Genomic DNA, 13,630 nt, shown 5'->3' with positions numbered 1-13,630 from the left:
TAAACCAACTGTATTAGCATTCACTTAGATTGATTTTAACAGCTTTAGGTAATCTCTCACTCATCTCCTATTTCTACAGATGATATGTATTTGCTATATTTGTAGAAAAGTTTAAATCATTCCAAGGAAATAAGATCATTTGAAGTATCAATATTCTTTTATACAAGGGTACTTTTAAAACTTAATGGAGGGGCTGGCACTGTGGCATAGCAGCACCAGCAACCCATATGGGCACCGGTTCGAGTCCTGGCTGTTCCACTTCTGATCCAGATCCCTGCTGATGGCCTGGAAAGCAGCAGACGATGGATCAAATGCCTGGGCCCCTGGACCCTTGTGAGAGATCCAGAGGAAGCTCCTGGCTCCCAGATTCAGACTGGCCCAGCACCAGCCATTGCAGCCATTTGGTGAGTGAACCAACGAATAGAAGACCTTTCTGTCTCTCCCTCTCTCTGTCTGTAACTTTGCCTCTCAAGTAAATAAATAAATAAATCTATTTTTTAAAAAAAAGTTAATAGAAGCGCTGCTGAATTAAAGGATAAGTTTATTTCAGTGCAATAAAGGTTTGAAATCTATGCATAGATTTTGCAGAAAACCTTTCTTCCATGAACTTTTTGCAGATTCTTCATTATGCATAGATTTCAAGATTGCACCAAAATAAACATACCTTCTTAAAAAGTCTGTATTCATTTTATTTATTTCTTATTTAAGAAGCAGGAGAAGGGGAAGAGATCAATCCTCCATTCACTGGTTCACTTTCCAAATGCCCCCAACAGCCCCTCAAGGCTAGGCTAGGCCAGGTCAGAAGCCTGGAACCCAAATCAGAGTTTCCACCTAGATAACAGGATGCAACTACTTAAGCCATCATCTGCTGCCTGCCAGGGTACACATTACGAGAAAGCTGGTTTGGAGGTGGAACAGCCGGTATTCAAACTGGCACTCCAACAGGGGATACCAATGTCCCAGGTAGAATTTAACTTCTGCACCAAACACCCCTCCCCGACCACAGACATTTTGAAATGTCCTTGGCGTTAAAAATATCTAAAGTACACATTACTCTAAATCATTCAAACAGAACTCAATAAATCAGACCCAATAAAGGATCTTGGTAAGTAAAGGAACAGAAATAATAGAACTGCCAAGTAATCCAGATCCTGAAGAAGTACACAATTAAAAGTATAAGGTTGATGGGGACAATCTATATCCCAAAAGCAACAGATACATACACATAGTAGATTACAGACACACACACACCACACACAGCGCACCACCGATAAACTTACACGGAGAGTTAAGGAGAGTGCCAGACTTAAGAGCCAGAGAATCAGAAACAGAAACACAGAGAAACATATAGCCAGAAAAACAGAAAGAACCATACAGAAATAGATACTAACAACACATGCTCTTAATGGCCAATTATGAAAACAACCCTTCCAAAATTATAAATTCAGGGGGTGGGTACTGTGTAAGCCTTTGGTTGGGATGCCTGCATTCCACATCAGAGTGCCTAGTTTAGAGTTCCAGTTGTGCTTTCATTCAGCTTCCTGACAATGCACACCACATACCTTGGAAGGCAGGAGGTGAGGGCTCAGGGATTTCAGTCCCTGCCACCCATGTAGGAGACCTGGACGGAGAGCCTGGCTCCTTGCTTCAGCCTGGCCCAGCCCCAGCTGTTGGGGGCATCTGAGGAGTGAACCAGTGGATGCAAGATCTCTGTCATTCTGCCTTTCAAATAAATACATAAACTTAAACAACAAAAAAACAGATGTGACAGTATAACATAGGAGTGTGCTTTTAAAAAATTCTAAACTCTATCACTAACTTTAGTAACCTTTTGTATTAATATAAGGAAGAAAACATTGAATCTGATTTCATATATAATATGAAAATTAGCATCTAAAACTCCCATATCACACACAGAAAAAGGGTAGTAATTAGCTTCACTGTTTTCAACATTTGATCCTTGGAAAATGACTGCTTTTCTCACCCACAATGTCATTCTTCCTGCCATGATTTACCTACCTGCCTGTGCCTTTTAGTACACTATCAATAACCTTGGACACTGGTTTCTTTTAACCCTCTTTTTTAACCTCTTTACCAGCCAAGTTTGATATGCCAAAATGATAAAATTTTTTCTCAAAAAATATTATAATCATAAGTCATTAATAAACAACATTAAAGTGGCTGGAACATATACATATGCTCAGAAAAAGTACTTGGACAATTTTAATATAAAAGGATGAGACCCACTAAATAAGACTCCAGCTATTTTATCTGTAAAAAATACACAGTTTTTGCATTAATAAGATTTTTTTAGTACAGATATAATTGTGTATCTATCTCAACTCATACAAAAACCTTCCGGAAGTAAGGTTGGTCTGGAACAGAGTTAACATCTATTTCATACTTTCAAACTATCATCAGTTAGTGCCTCAGTGTCATAGCTTGCAATATTAGCATTATCAGAAGAAAGACGTAAGGAGAGAACAAAGGTGGAGGCTGTAAGGAAAACAGGACACACAGTGGTAAATAGTAGTGCACTGTCCCCATCAAATTGATTCTGCTGTTACTCCAGAAAACCAGCAACAAAGGAAGTTTTTCCCTAACCTACATGCTCACTCAGGACGTGGCCATACTTGCTGTGCAAATCACTTTCTCTGGATAACAAAAGGTAACATTTACTCAGTGTATACAATGGGATAGGATTTTCCAAATGAACCACGTTTTTAGTCATTTAATTATCTATGGATATACTACCCACTGAGGACAGGAGACAGTTTGGGCTTTGTTGCTTTTTAATCACAAAAGTAAATTTTCCATACATGTCTACGAGAAAGGTTCATATCCACTTGGAGTATCTGTGGCGTTCATCCCACTCATCCTTCATTTAATTTTTACATCACTGTAAAGCAGTAATTAACTTATTACTTACTTTATTGTACAGTAGATAAATTTTCCCTAAATGTTTCCATTGGTCATCCCAGAAGTCAAAAATTAACTTCCAAATCTACCTCATTCATTTTTCCTTATCGCTACTTTTAGTGTAGCTCAGTTCAAAACATCTAAATTTTTTTCTCTACTTCAAAGTCAAAGTTAACATTCCATATTCCTAGAAAATCTCTATATTCAATTTTATTTGCATAAATATCTCTAGATTTTCATACCTCAACAATGCAATGTTAAAAGCTTGTATACAACTGAAAACATCGGGTTTTATACAATATTTCTAAGGCACAGATTATTTCTCAAGTGAAAGAAATTTACAACACTGCACACCCAAATAGATAACAAAATGAGTATTTGCTAAACCAGTTGAAAAAAAAAATCACTATTTGACTAAACCAACGGGATGAAGCAAAGATTTCAAGCATTAATTATTAGCTGCTGCCCAACACTAGTGCGGGTAGACTCAATTTCTGCCTCCTTTACAATCTAATTAGACCACACAGATAAAACACACCAGCAAAAGAAGCAGAGCAAAGGTGCATATGCATTAACTAAGTAGTCATCATCTGAAGCTCAGACATATTCCTTCAAAATCAAAAGGATATTATAGAAAGTAACATTTTGCATGTATAATAGAGTTTATATAAAGTACCACCACCAAAGAACATCTGAAAACATGACCAAGAATGAAATGGGAATATGGAATCTCATACTCTATTCAACCTAAATAATACCAATTAACTAGTTATTCATTTATACACACAGTCCTATAGCCTTTTCTCCCTCATGTGGATATAAAGGCTTATAAATATAAATTCAACTGAAATTAATCAAGGGCAACATGTCCTGATCAACTGTCAACCTGACAAGACAGCTAATGAGTTTGCTAGCTATCTAGCAAATGAATGCCATTGATTGTTCTTACCCAGCTTTCTGAGTCAATTTCAGTCTGTCTTTACGTCTACAATCAATTCACTCTGGAAAAGTTTAGATAAATTAATAACATTTGTAGTATATCTATCCCCCAACTACCAAACTCTTTAATTCTTCTTCCTGCTCCACTCCCAAATATAAACCTCAGTTGTATACAAAAAAAAAAAAAAAAAAAAAAAAAAACCAACCAGAATATTCTTCAGCAAGCAAGAAACAGTTTCTGATCTAGCTCAAGAGTAAAACGTCCTGTCTCAGTTCTAGACTATAACGTGATGGTAAATTATTTTTAAGATCACTTCCTTAGTAATCCCTATACTGCTAAAAATTGCTTTAGCATTTTATTTTAAATTATCTAAACATGGATAAAGACTAGTGATGCAAACACAGAATTAGGTAATTTATTTTAAGGAAATCTAATGGTTTAGTGAAGCTTAATCTTAGTAATTTTTAATGGCTCATAAATCAATATTAAAAACAAGTTACCTTACAGTTTGAATTCCCACTGTGATGCTTCTTTTCATGCCCTTATCATTGTTTCTTCTCAACAAAAGCCAGCACCAAGTAACATTTCTTATTTTAATAACTGCACCAGTAAGTACACTAAGTATTGCACATAAACTTACTTTTCAGTAAAATCTTTACTTCTCCATTCTCTTTCTTGATCTCACTCATTACTTTATGCTTCTTTTTTTCTTTTTCTTTGTCTTTCTCTTTAACTTTGACTTTTTCTGAAAGATAAAAAAAAAAACCTTAAAACTATTACAATCTTATTTTACCCTCCATGAACTATAAATATCTGGAATGAAAATATATAAATACAATCAGAATAAGAAACATATATGCCTTTTTTTCTTTCTGTTCAGGTTTTCGGGAGTATTTCTAAATTTCTTCTCTTGTTAAATACGAAATCTATGTCAAAATTTGTCATTATATACATTTCATTCTAATGATTATTCTTTACTTCATGTCAACCAAAATAGTAGAATCACTTTAAATAATTGACTAACTTTGATAGAATAGAAAGCTCCAGTGAAAAGTACCAGTTTTGAAATTGGGCATATCTGGATTGGTAAAATTAACATTGGAAAAATTACTCAGTCTATATCCTAATTTGTAAAATAGTAATTGCTACTTTCCTCATAGGATTATTAATAAGGATTAAATGGGGGTTGGGGTAAATGACTCTGTACAGCCTAGCACCTTCCTCACAGGATTACTTAAGTGATGTTGACAAGGAGGTGACTACAGAAAGGAGCTGAGGTCTGACAGCTCCAGACTTGCCAGCTGTGTGGTCCACAGTGTGACAAGCAGCTGCAACTGATCTCACAGGTGACAGCCTCAGCCAAAACCTCAAGGGATATATGCAGCAAGTGAGTGCTGGCTCCTGCATGACAGTCTGGCCCATCCTGCATAACAGCCCCATCTGCACCATCAAAACACTCCCTTTCCTTTCCGTGCACTCTCCAACCTCCTTCCTCTGCACTGCCCAAATTTACCTTCCAAGGACCACCAAGCCCCGCGCTGTCCTAGTGGAAATCACAAGTTCCACAATGTTGCTAACTTAAAACCAGAGCCAGGTAGAAATATCCAATTGGCTGCAGGATGTGTCCCTTAGATATCATTTAGGTCATTATAATAAAATTCCTATGGGGCACTCCCATTCCCATCATGCACCTGATACTGCGGCACTTCTAATATTTCCAAAAGGGAGCACAGAAACATGAGGTACTCAAGCCTCACCCCGAACTCCGCCTTTTTTGAAAATGTAATTAAACTGCACCCCAGATACTACCCCCTATACCTTCAGATGGTATAAATGGATGGCCTCACCCTTGTTTGGGGGTATTTTTTGTGGTTTTGTGTGTGTGTTTTGTTCTCTCCCTCTCTCATTTGTTGGGAGGTAGAGCTCATTCTCCGTGCATGTGTGTGTGTGTCTCTGTCTTCCTTCCTCTCCTTCCTAGAGTTTGCCTGGGCTTATCTCTTAAGAGCATATTTTTTCTTTCAATAACTTCCACTTTCCTGAACACCTTTATCCCTCTACCTTGAATTGTTCCAAGCATGGAGGAAAGAGCCTAGAATAAGCTCAGTCAAGGGCCCCACTGCCCACAACAGAAGGATTAAGTGTGGGGGATGGGGGAGACTGTACAGTATCCCATATACAAGAATAATTCACTTCAGAAGGTATGTAGGGAACAAGAACTTAAAAATAAAAAAAAAATTGAAATCCATGTGTTCCACATGGAAATCCACATTTCTCATGAACTTTCCTAAAGTCGCCTCATATGCACGGAATTCAAAATTGTATTCACCAAAATAAACTTATCTTTTAATTCCATTTTCCATGAACCTTTGAAGGATCCTCATGAGACTAGATGCTAATTCCCCTGCATCTGCATCTTTTAAAAAAGCCACCTCTGATATGACTAACTGGTGGTACTGCTGGTAATTAGGAACTAAGGACTCCAGGAATCACTGATCTGTATCATAAAAATTCAAACCCGAGTTTTTAAAATATTTGACATTCTATTAATTCTTGTTCAATCAACGCCCTTGTGCACCCAGCAAAAGATATAGAGAAGAATGTATAAAAAGTGATATAGTGCTTGCTCTCAAAAAGCTTTTAACATATAAAGCCATGATGACTGGGCTGGTGCTGTGGCACAGCAGGCTGAATCCCTGGCCTGCAGCACTGGCATCCCATATGGGCCCCACTACAAGTCCCGGCTGTTCCACAGCTGATCCAGTTCCCTGCTAACACGCCTGGGAAAGCAGCAGAGGATGACCCAAGTCCTTGGGCCCCTACACCCACATGGGAGACCCAGAAGCTCCTGGCTCCTGATCAGCTCAGCTCTAGCTGCTGTGGCCTTTTCGGGAGTGAACCAGTGGATGGAAGACCTCTGTCTCTAACTCTCTCTGTAACTTTCAAATAAATAAAATAAATCTTAAAAAAAAAAAAAAAAAAAGCCATGATGACAGCACACCAAAACTGTAACATACTCTTTAATATAACAAAAATTATATAGTATATATGTATATTGTATAATCTCTTATAAATCCCTTATGTATTTTCTTTCCTTTTTTTTTTTATTTTTTTTTGACAGGCAGAGTGGACAGTGAGAGAGACAGAGAGAAAGGTCTTCCTTTCCCGTTGGTTCACCTTCCAATGGCCACTGCGGCCGGTGCACCACGCTGATCCCAAGCCAGGAGCCAGGAGCTTCCTCCTGGTCTCCCATGCGGGTGCAGGGCCCAAGGACTTGGGCCATCCTCCACTGCACTCCCTGGCCACAGCAGAGAACTAGACTGGAAGAGGAGCAACCAGGACAGAATCCGATGCCCCGACAGGGACTAGAACCCGGTGTGCTGGCGCCGCAGGTGGAGGATTAGCCTATTGAGCCGCGGCGCTGGCCAACCTTATGTATTTTCTATAAATGTTACCCTATTCCAGGTCCTAATCATCTAAATGACTAGATTACTATCCAGATCATCATGCCTATTAGAATATAATGCTAGCTACAGTTTACAATTTATACTGCTTAGTGATCGCGCTAAAAACATAAAAAGAAAATAGGTATAATTTATTTAACCTAACATATCCAAAACATTATTTCAACATGAAACTGACACACACCAAAAGATTATTGAGGTATTTTACTTCCTTTTGCAATAAGAGTCCACAGTACAATATGTATTTTATATTTATGATACATCTCAATTCAAATTAACTCTAATTTGTGTTCAATAGCCATACGGAACTAGTAGCTATATGGCTACTACACTGAGCAGTATCAGTCTAAACTGCTTAAATAATTCTCAAAATATTAAACTCACATGATTAATTTTAAGCATATTTTTAAATTTCATTAATAATTTTTTTTTTTTTTTTTTGACAGGCAGACTGGACAGTGAGAGAGAGAGACAGAGAGAAAGGTCTTCCTTTGCCGTTGGTTCACCCTCCAATGGCCGCCGCGGCCGGCGCGCTGCGGCCGGCGCACCGCGCTGATCCGATGGCAGGAGCCAGGAGCCAGGTGCTTTTCCTGGTCTCCCATGGGGTGCAGGGCCCAAGCACCTGGGCCATCCTCCACTGCACTCCCTGGCCACAGCAGAGGGCTGGCCTGGAAGAGGGGCAACCGGGACAGAATCCGGCGCCCCGACCGGGACTAGAACCCGGTGTGCCGGCGCCGCAAGGCGGAGGATTAGCCTAGTGAGCCGCGGCGCCGGCCTTTCATTAATAATTTTTAAAATAAAAACTAGGCAGCAGTGTTGTGGTGCAGCATGTTAAGCCACTGTTTCCAGCACCTACATCCCATATCAGTCCTCCAGTTCCAGCTCCATTTCCAGTCTGGCTCCCTGCAAATGCACCTGGGAAAGCAGCAGAAGACTGCCCAAGTATCTGGTGCCCTGACACCCATATGGGAGATCCAGATGGAGTTCCAGGCTCTTGGCTCTGGCCTGGCCCAGTCCTGACCCTGGGGGAATAAACCAGGGGATGGAAAATATCTTTCTCCTTTCAAATAAATAAATAAATCTTAAATGAATAAATATTAAAAGAAGACATTATCTTCAGTTATCTCACTCACAAAAGAGTTTTTTTTTTTTTAAAGTGGTAACACTCCAAACAGATTAAGAAGACAGTTGATCATACAACAAACAGGGAATGCCTCAACAAATTTGCAATGCTGACTTTAAGAAAAGCACTAGGTGAATAAGCTAGATAAGCCCTCTGTCTGTCCACATATATATTAAGCTATTCTCATATCTGTGATTAGTTTATGATGTTTAAAGTCCTTGAAATCCTGTCATAAGCTTTTACCTAGTTATAAAATGTCACTCCAAACTGCATATATAGGTTAATATTTTCTAAGTAACTAAACATCTTTTAATAAACGATTTATGTACAAGGGGCTTCAGTTTATGGAAAGTCTGCATTATTTGTACCTAATTCAATTTTTCTACACACTTTTTGATTTGATGCTACCTTGTATCTTTTAAAGAAGCAGAGACAAACAGAAAGAGGAAGAGAAATTAAAAAGAGAGAAAGAGAATGCTTTTATCAACTGGTTCATTCCCCAAGTTGTTCCCCAACCCCCCAGGAGCCAGCAACTCCCAGGTGTCCTGCATGGTGGCAGCAACCCAATTACTTGAGTCATCACTGCTGTACCCCAGGGCCTACCCAGGCATTTCTATCTAGGACATGGGGCAACAAACATCCTAATGACATTGTAACTGCTAGGCCAATCAGCCCCTCTTCTCACTGAAAATCACAACTGAGGTTGAAATCAGTGGACAGCTCAAGTGCTTGGGCCCCTGCACTCACATGGGAGACCCAGATGAAGCTCCTGATTCCTGGCTCTAGTCCCAGCCATAGTGGGCATTTCAAGAGTGAACACTCTCTCTTTCTTTGCCTCTCACAGGATAGTTTTTTCTAATCACAACTTAAGAAAATAGTAATCTGGAATGTCCCTGCACTTCTTTTTCTAATACTTCATATTAATTTTATTAATCTAAAGGCATTATTTCAATAATTATTAAACTTTTTATAAAGTAGAACATAGGGAAAAGTATACTACAGTATCCAGCTGAGTTTTCACAAAAGTGAACAGTCCTGTGAAACAGCATCCCAGAGTCACTGTGTTCCCTTCTTGTCTCTATGCAGCAACCCTAAAGGTAATCACAATACTGATATCTAACCATATAGATTAAGATAACTATAGGCTGGCGCCATGGCTCAATAGGCTAATCCTCCACCTTGTGGCGCCGGCACACCGGGTTCTAGTTCCTGTCGGGGCACTGGATTCTGTCCTGGTTGCCCCCCTTCCAGGTCAGCTCTCTGCTGTGGCCAAGGAGTGCAGTGGAGGATGGCCCAAGTCCTTGGGCCCTGCACCCCATGGGAGACCAGAAGCACCTGGCTCCTGCCTTCGGATCAGTGCGGTGCGCCGGCCGCGGCTGCCATTGGAGGGTGAACCAATGGCAAAAGGAAGACCTTTCTCTCTGTCTCTCTCTCTCACTGTCCACTCTGCCTGTCAAAAAAAAAAAAAAAAAAGATAACTATAGATTGTAATGGAATACATTCAGAATATAATATATAAGCATCTTAGAGTCACAAAACATACTTATTTTTCAGAATAAAATTCTGAAAATAAATTCTCAGCTATAATACAATATGACCCAACTAATTTTACAATTTAAAAATTAATGTATACATTAGGCAAACAAATTGAAACATGATAGTCTAGATGATTAAAAGTTATTAATTTTAAGTGGTGGAAAATTTCCAAGTTTCTGCATTGGGCCAATATTAGTTATGTATCATAGGAAAAAAGTACTAGAATACACATTCAAGTATGATATTAAGTAGTTCAAATAAAAATAAAGTAAAAGTGATGTTATTATATTAAAGAAAACCAGTACAGAAACAAAAACAATGGCACAGCCAAGATAGGAGAATTACAGACAAGATAACTGCAGTTATCCCCTCCCCAACCCCAAAATCTTGCCATACACACAAAACCTCCTAGATACATACAGTAAAAAAGCATTGTTGTGAAATCACTGCTATTCACCTCATACTCTTGCCTATGTACTGAGTACTATGTACATACTCATACCTATGTACTGAGTATTTCAATGTATTTTTCACCCTTCCTAGAATTTTTCTGCTTCTTCTCAGAACACACCCTCTTTTTTTTTTTTTTTTTAAGATTTATTTATTTATTTGAAAGTCAGAGTTACACAGAAAGAGGAGACGCAGAGAGAGATCTTCCATCTCCTGGTTCACTCCCCAGATGGCAGCAAAGGCTGGAGCTGCGCCAGGAGCCAGGAGCTTCCTCCAGGTTTCTCACACTGGTGCAGGGGCCCCAGGACTTGGGTCATCTTCTACTGCTTTCCAAGGCCATAGCAGAGAGCTGGACAGGAAGTGAAGCAGCCGGGACTTGAACCTGCTCCCATAAAAGATGCCAGCACTGCAGGCAGTGGCTTTACCTACTATGCCACGGCACCGGCCCCTGCATACCATCTTTCAAAACCCAACTTTAAATGCTTCATTAGGGGCTGGCACTGTGGCGCAGCAGATTCAAGCCCTGGCCTGAAGTGCCGGCATCCCATATGGGCACTGGTTCCCGGCTGCTCCTCTTCCGATCCAGCTCTTTGCTATGGCCTGGGAAAGCACAGAGGATGGCCCAAGTCCTTGGGCCTCTGCACCAACGTGGGAGACCTGGAAGAAGCTCTTGGCTCCTGGCTTTGGATCAGCACAGCTCCGGCCGTTGCGGCCATCTGGGGAGTGAAGGAGTGGATGGAAGACCTTTCTCTCTCTGTCTCTATCTTGCTCTGTAACTCTGTCTTTCAAATAAATAAATCTTTTTAAAAAGATGTCTCATTAAATTTCCTGTAATCACATTAAACATGGCACAGTTAAATAAAACGTGAAACCTACAAACTCAAAAAGATTTAAGTTCAAGTTTAAGCTCTGTAATGTTAATAACTGACAAATTTTCTGATCTCCAGTCTCAGTTATATAATGGAGTTTGTGTAAAGATTAAATAGGAAATATGAGGGGAGTTCAAGAGTTGCAGAAAGATGGAATTAAAAGATTAAAAAATATAAACTTATGTCTTGACATAAGTTCCATCAAGTTCAAGACACTTTTATAAGCTATACCAGCCATTTAGTCCATCCCTAAAGATCAGAGCTCCTGGGAACTTAACCATGTGAATACAGTCTTTTTCACATTATTAACTGAAGAAAAATTGGATGTCCTTTTAAGAGATTTTAGGACTAGAAAACAAGAAGTCAGAAGGAGCCAAATCAAAACTATAAGGTAGGGCCGGCGCCGCAGCTCACTAGGCTAATCCGCCGCCTTGCGGCACTGGCACACCTGGGTTCTAGTCCCGGTTGGGGCGCCGGGTTCTGTCCCGGTTGCCCCTCTTCCAGGCCAGCTCTCTGCTGTGGCCCAGGAGTGCAGTGGAGGATGGCCCAAGTGCTTGGGCCCTGCACCCCATGGGAGACCAGGGTAAGTACCTGGCTCCTGCCATTGGATCAGCGCGGTGCACCGGCCACAGCACACCGGCCACAGCGGCCATTGGAGGGTGAACCAACGGCAAAAGGAAGACCTTTCTCTCTGTCTCTCTCTCTCTCTGTCCACTCTGCCAGTCAAAACAAAACAAAACCAAACCAAAAAAGCAAAACTATAAGGTGTATGGTTAACGATTTCCCATTGAAACTACTGCAAAATTACCCTTGTTTGATGAGGTGGATAAGTAGCAATATTCTCATGGTAGAAGAGACCCTTTGCTGAAGCATTTTGCAAACATTTTAAAACATGTTTTAGCTAAAGCTTTGGATAACTTCCCCAAAACACTCTCCTAATAAGCACGTTATCATTCTCTTGCCTCTCAGAAAATCAACAAGCAAAATGTCTTGATCATCTCAAAAAACTCTTGCCAGGATGGGGTTCCTGGTTTCTGGTTTCAACCCGAGCCAGCCCTGGTTGTTGCAGTCATTTGGGGAGTGAACCAGTAAGTGGAATCTCTCTCTCTCTCTCTCATTCAGCCTTACAAATAAATCAATCTCTTAAAAAAAAAAAAAAAAAAGCAAACAAATCTGATTTATCTGATTTAAAAATACACCAAAGACCCTGATAAGTATACCACAGAAGATATACAGATGGCAAATAAGCATATGAAAAAATGTTGCATATATTTTATCAGGGAAATGTAAATGAAAATAATCAGATACCACTATATATCTATTAAAATGGCCAAAATCCAGTACACTGACAATAGGATGTGGAACAACAGGAATTCTCATTTATTTCTGGTGGGAATGCAAAATACTACAGCCACTTTGAAGAGTTTGGAGGTTTCTTAGAAAACTAAACATACTCTTACATGATCTAGCACTCATGTCTTTAGGTACTTATCCAAAGGAGCTGAAACTTATGTCCACCCAAAAACTCGTACATGGAAATCACCAAAACTTAGAAGCAATGAAGATGTACTTCAGTATGTGAATGGATAATCTGTGATACATTCCGGAAGTAGAATGTTCTTTGGTGCAAAAAACATATAAATAGAGTTGGCATGTGGCATAGCAGGTTAAGTTGCAGCCTGAAACACCAGCATCCCATATGGGTGCCACCAGTTCATGTACCAGGTGTTCCACTTCCAATCCAGCTTCTTGCTATTGGCCTGGGATAAGCAGCAGAAGACAAGTGTTTGGGACCCTGCCATCCATGTGGAAGACCTAGAAGAAGCTCCTGGCTCCTGCCTTCAGCCTGGCCCAGTCCTGGCCATTGTAGTCATCTAGGGAGTGAACTGCAGACAGAAGATCTCCCTTTTTCTCCCCTCGCTCTTAAAAAAACAAGCAAACTGGGGCCAGCACTGTGGCACAGTGGGTTAACAACGCCTTGGCTTGAAGTGCCAGCATCCCATATGGGTGCCGGTTCTAGTCCTGGCGGCTCCTTTCTGATTCAGCTCTCTGCTATGGCCTGGGAAAGCAGTAGAAGATGGCCCAAGTCCTTGGGTCCCTGCACCCACGTGGGAGACCTGGAAGAAGCTCCTGGCTTCCAATCGGTGCAGCTCCAGCCGTTGTGGCCATTTGGGGAGTGAACCATCAGATGGAAGACCTCTCTCTGTCTCTCCTCTCTCTGTGTAACTCTGACTTTCAAATAAACAAATCAATAAATCTTCAAACAAACCATCAAGCCACACAAAGACATGGAGGAAGCTTAAATGCATATTACTAAGTTAAAGAGCCCAAT

General features: G+C 40.3%; 1 protein-coding gene across 2 annotated transcripts in view; it reads right to left on the bottom strand.

Moving 5' to 3' along the window:
* The window catches only part of RSBN1L (round spermatid basic protein 1 like), an 80,233-nt gene that overhangs the window by 40,387 nt on the left and 26,216 nt on the right, over positions 1–13,630 (bottom strand). For both annotated transcript variants that reach the window (XM_051849725.2, XM_070071195.1), the window contains exon 2: positions 4,500–4,604. In XM_051849725.2, the coding sequence (XP_051705685.2) occupies positions 4,500–4,604 (105 nt within the window). The remainder of the gene's footprint in view (positions 1–4,499; positions 4,605–13,630) is intronic.

The sequence above is a fragment of the Oryctolagus cuniculus genome, chromosome 3 (assembly GCF_964237555.1).
Source record: "Oryctolagus cuniculus chromosome 3, mOryCun1.1, whole genome shotgun sequence".
NCBI lineage: Eukaryota > Metazoa > Chordata > Mammalia > Lagomorpha > Leporidae > Oryctolagus > Oryctolagus cuniculus.
Note: the sequence above shows the minus strand (reverse complement) of the source record. Positions and strands in the feature narration are given on the sequence as shown.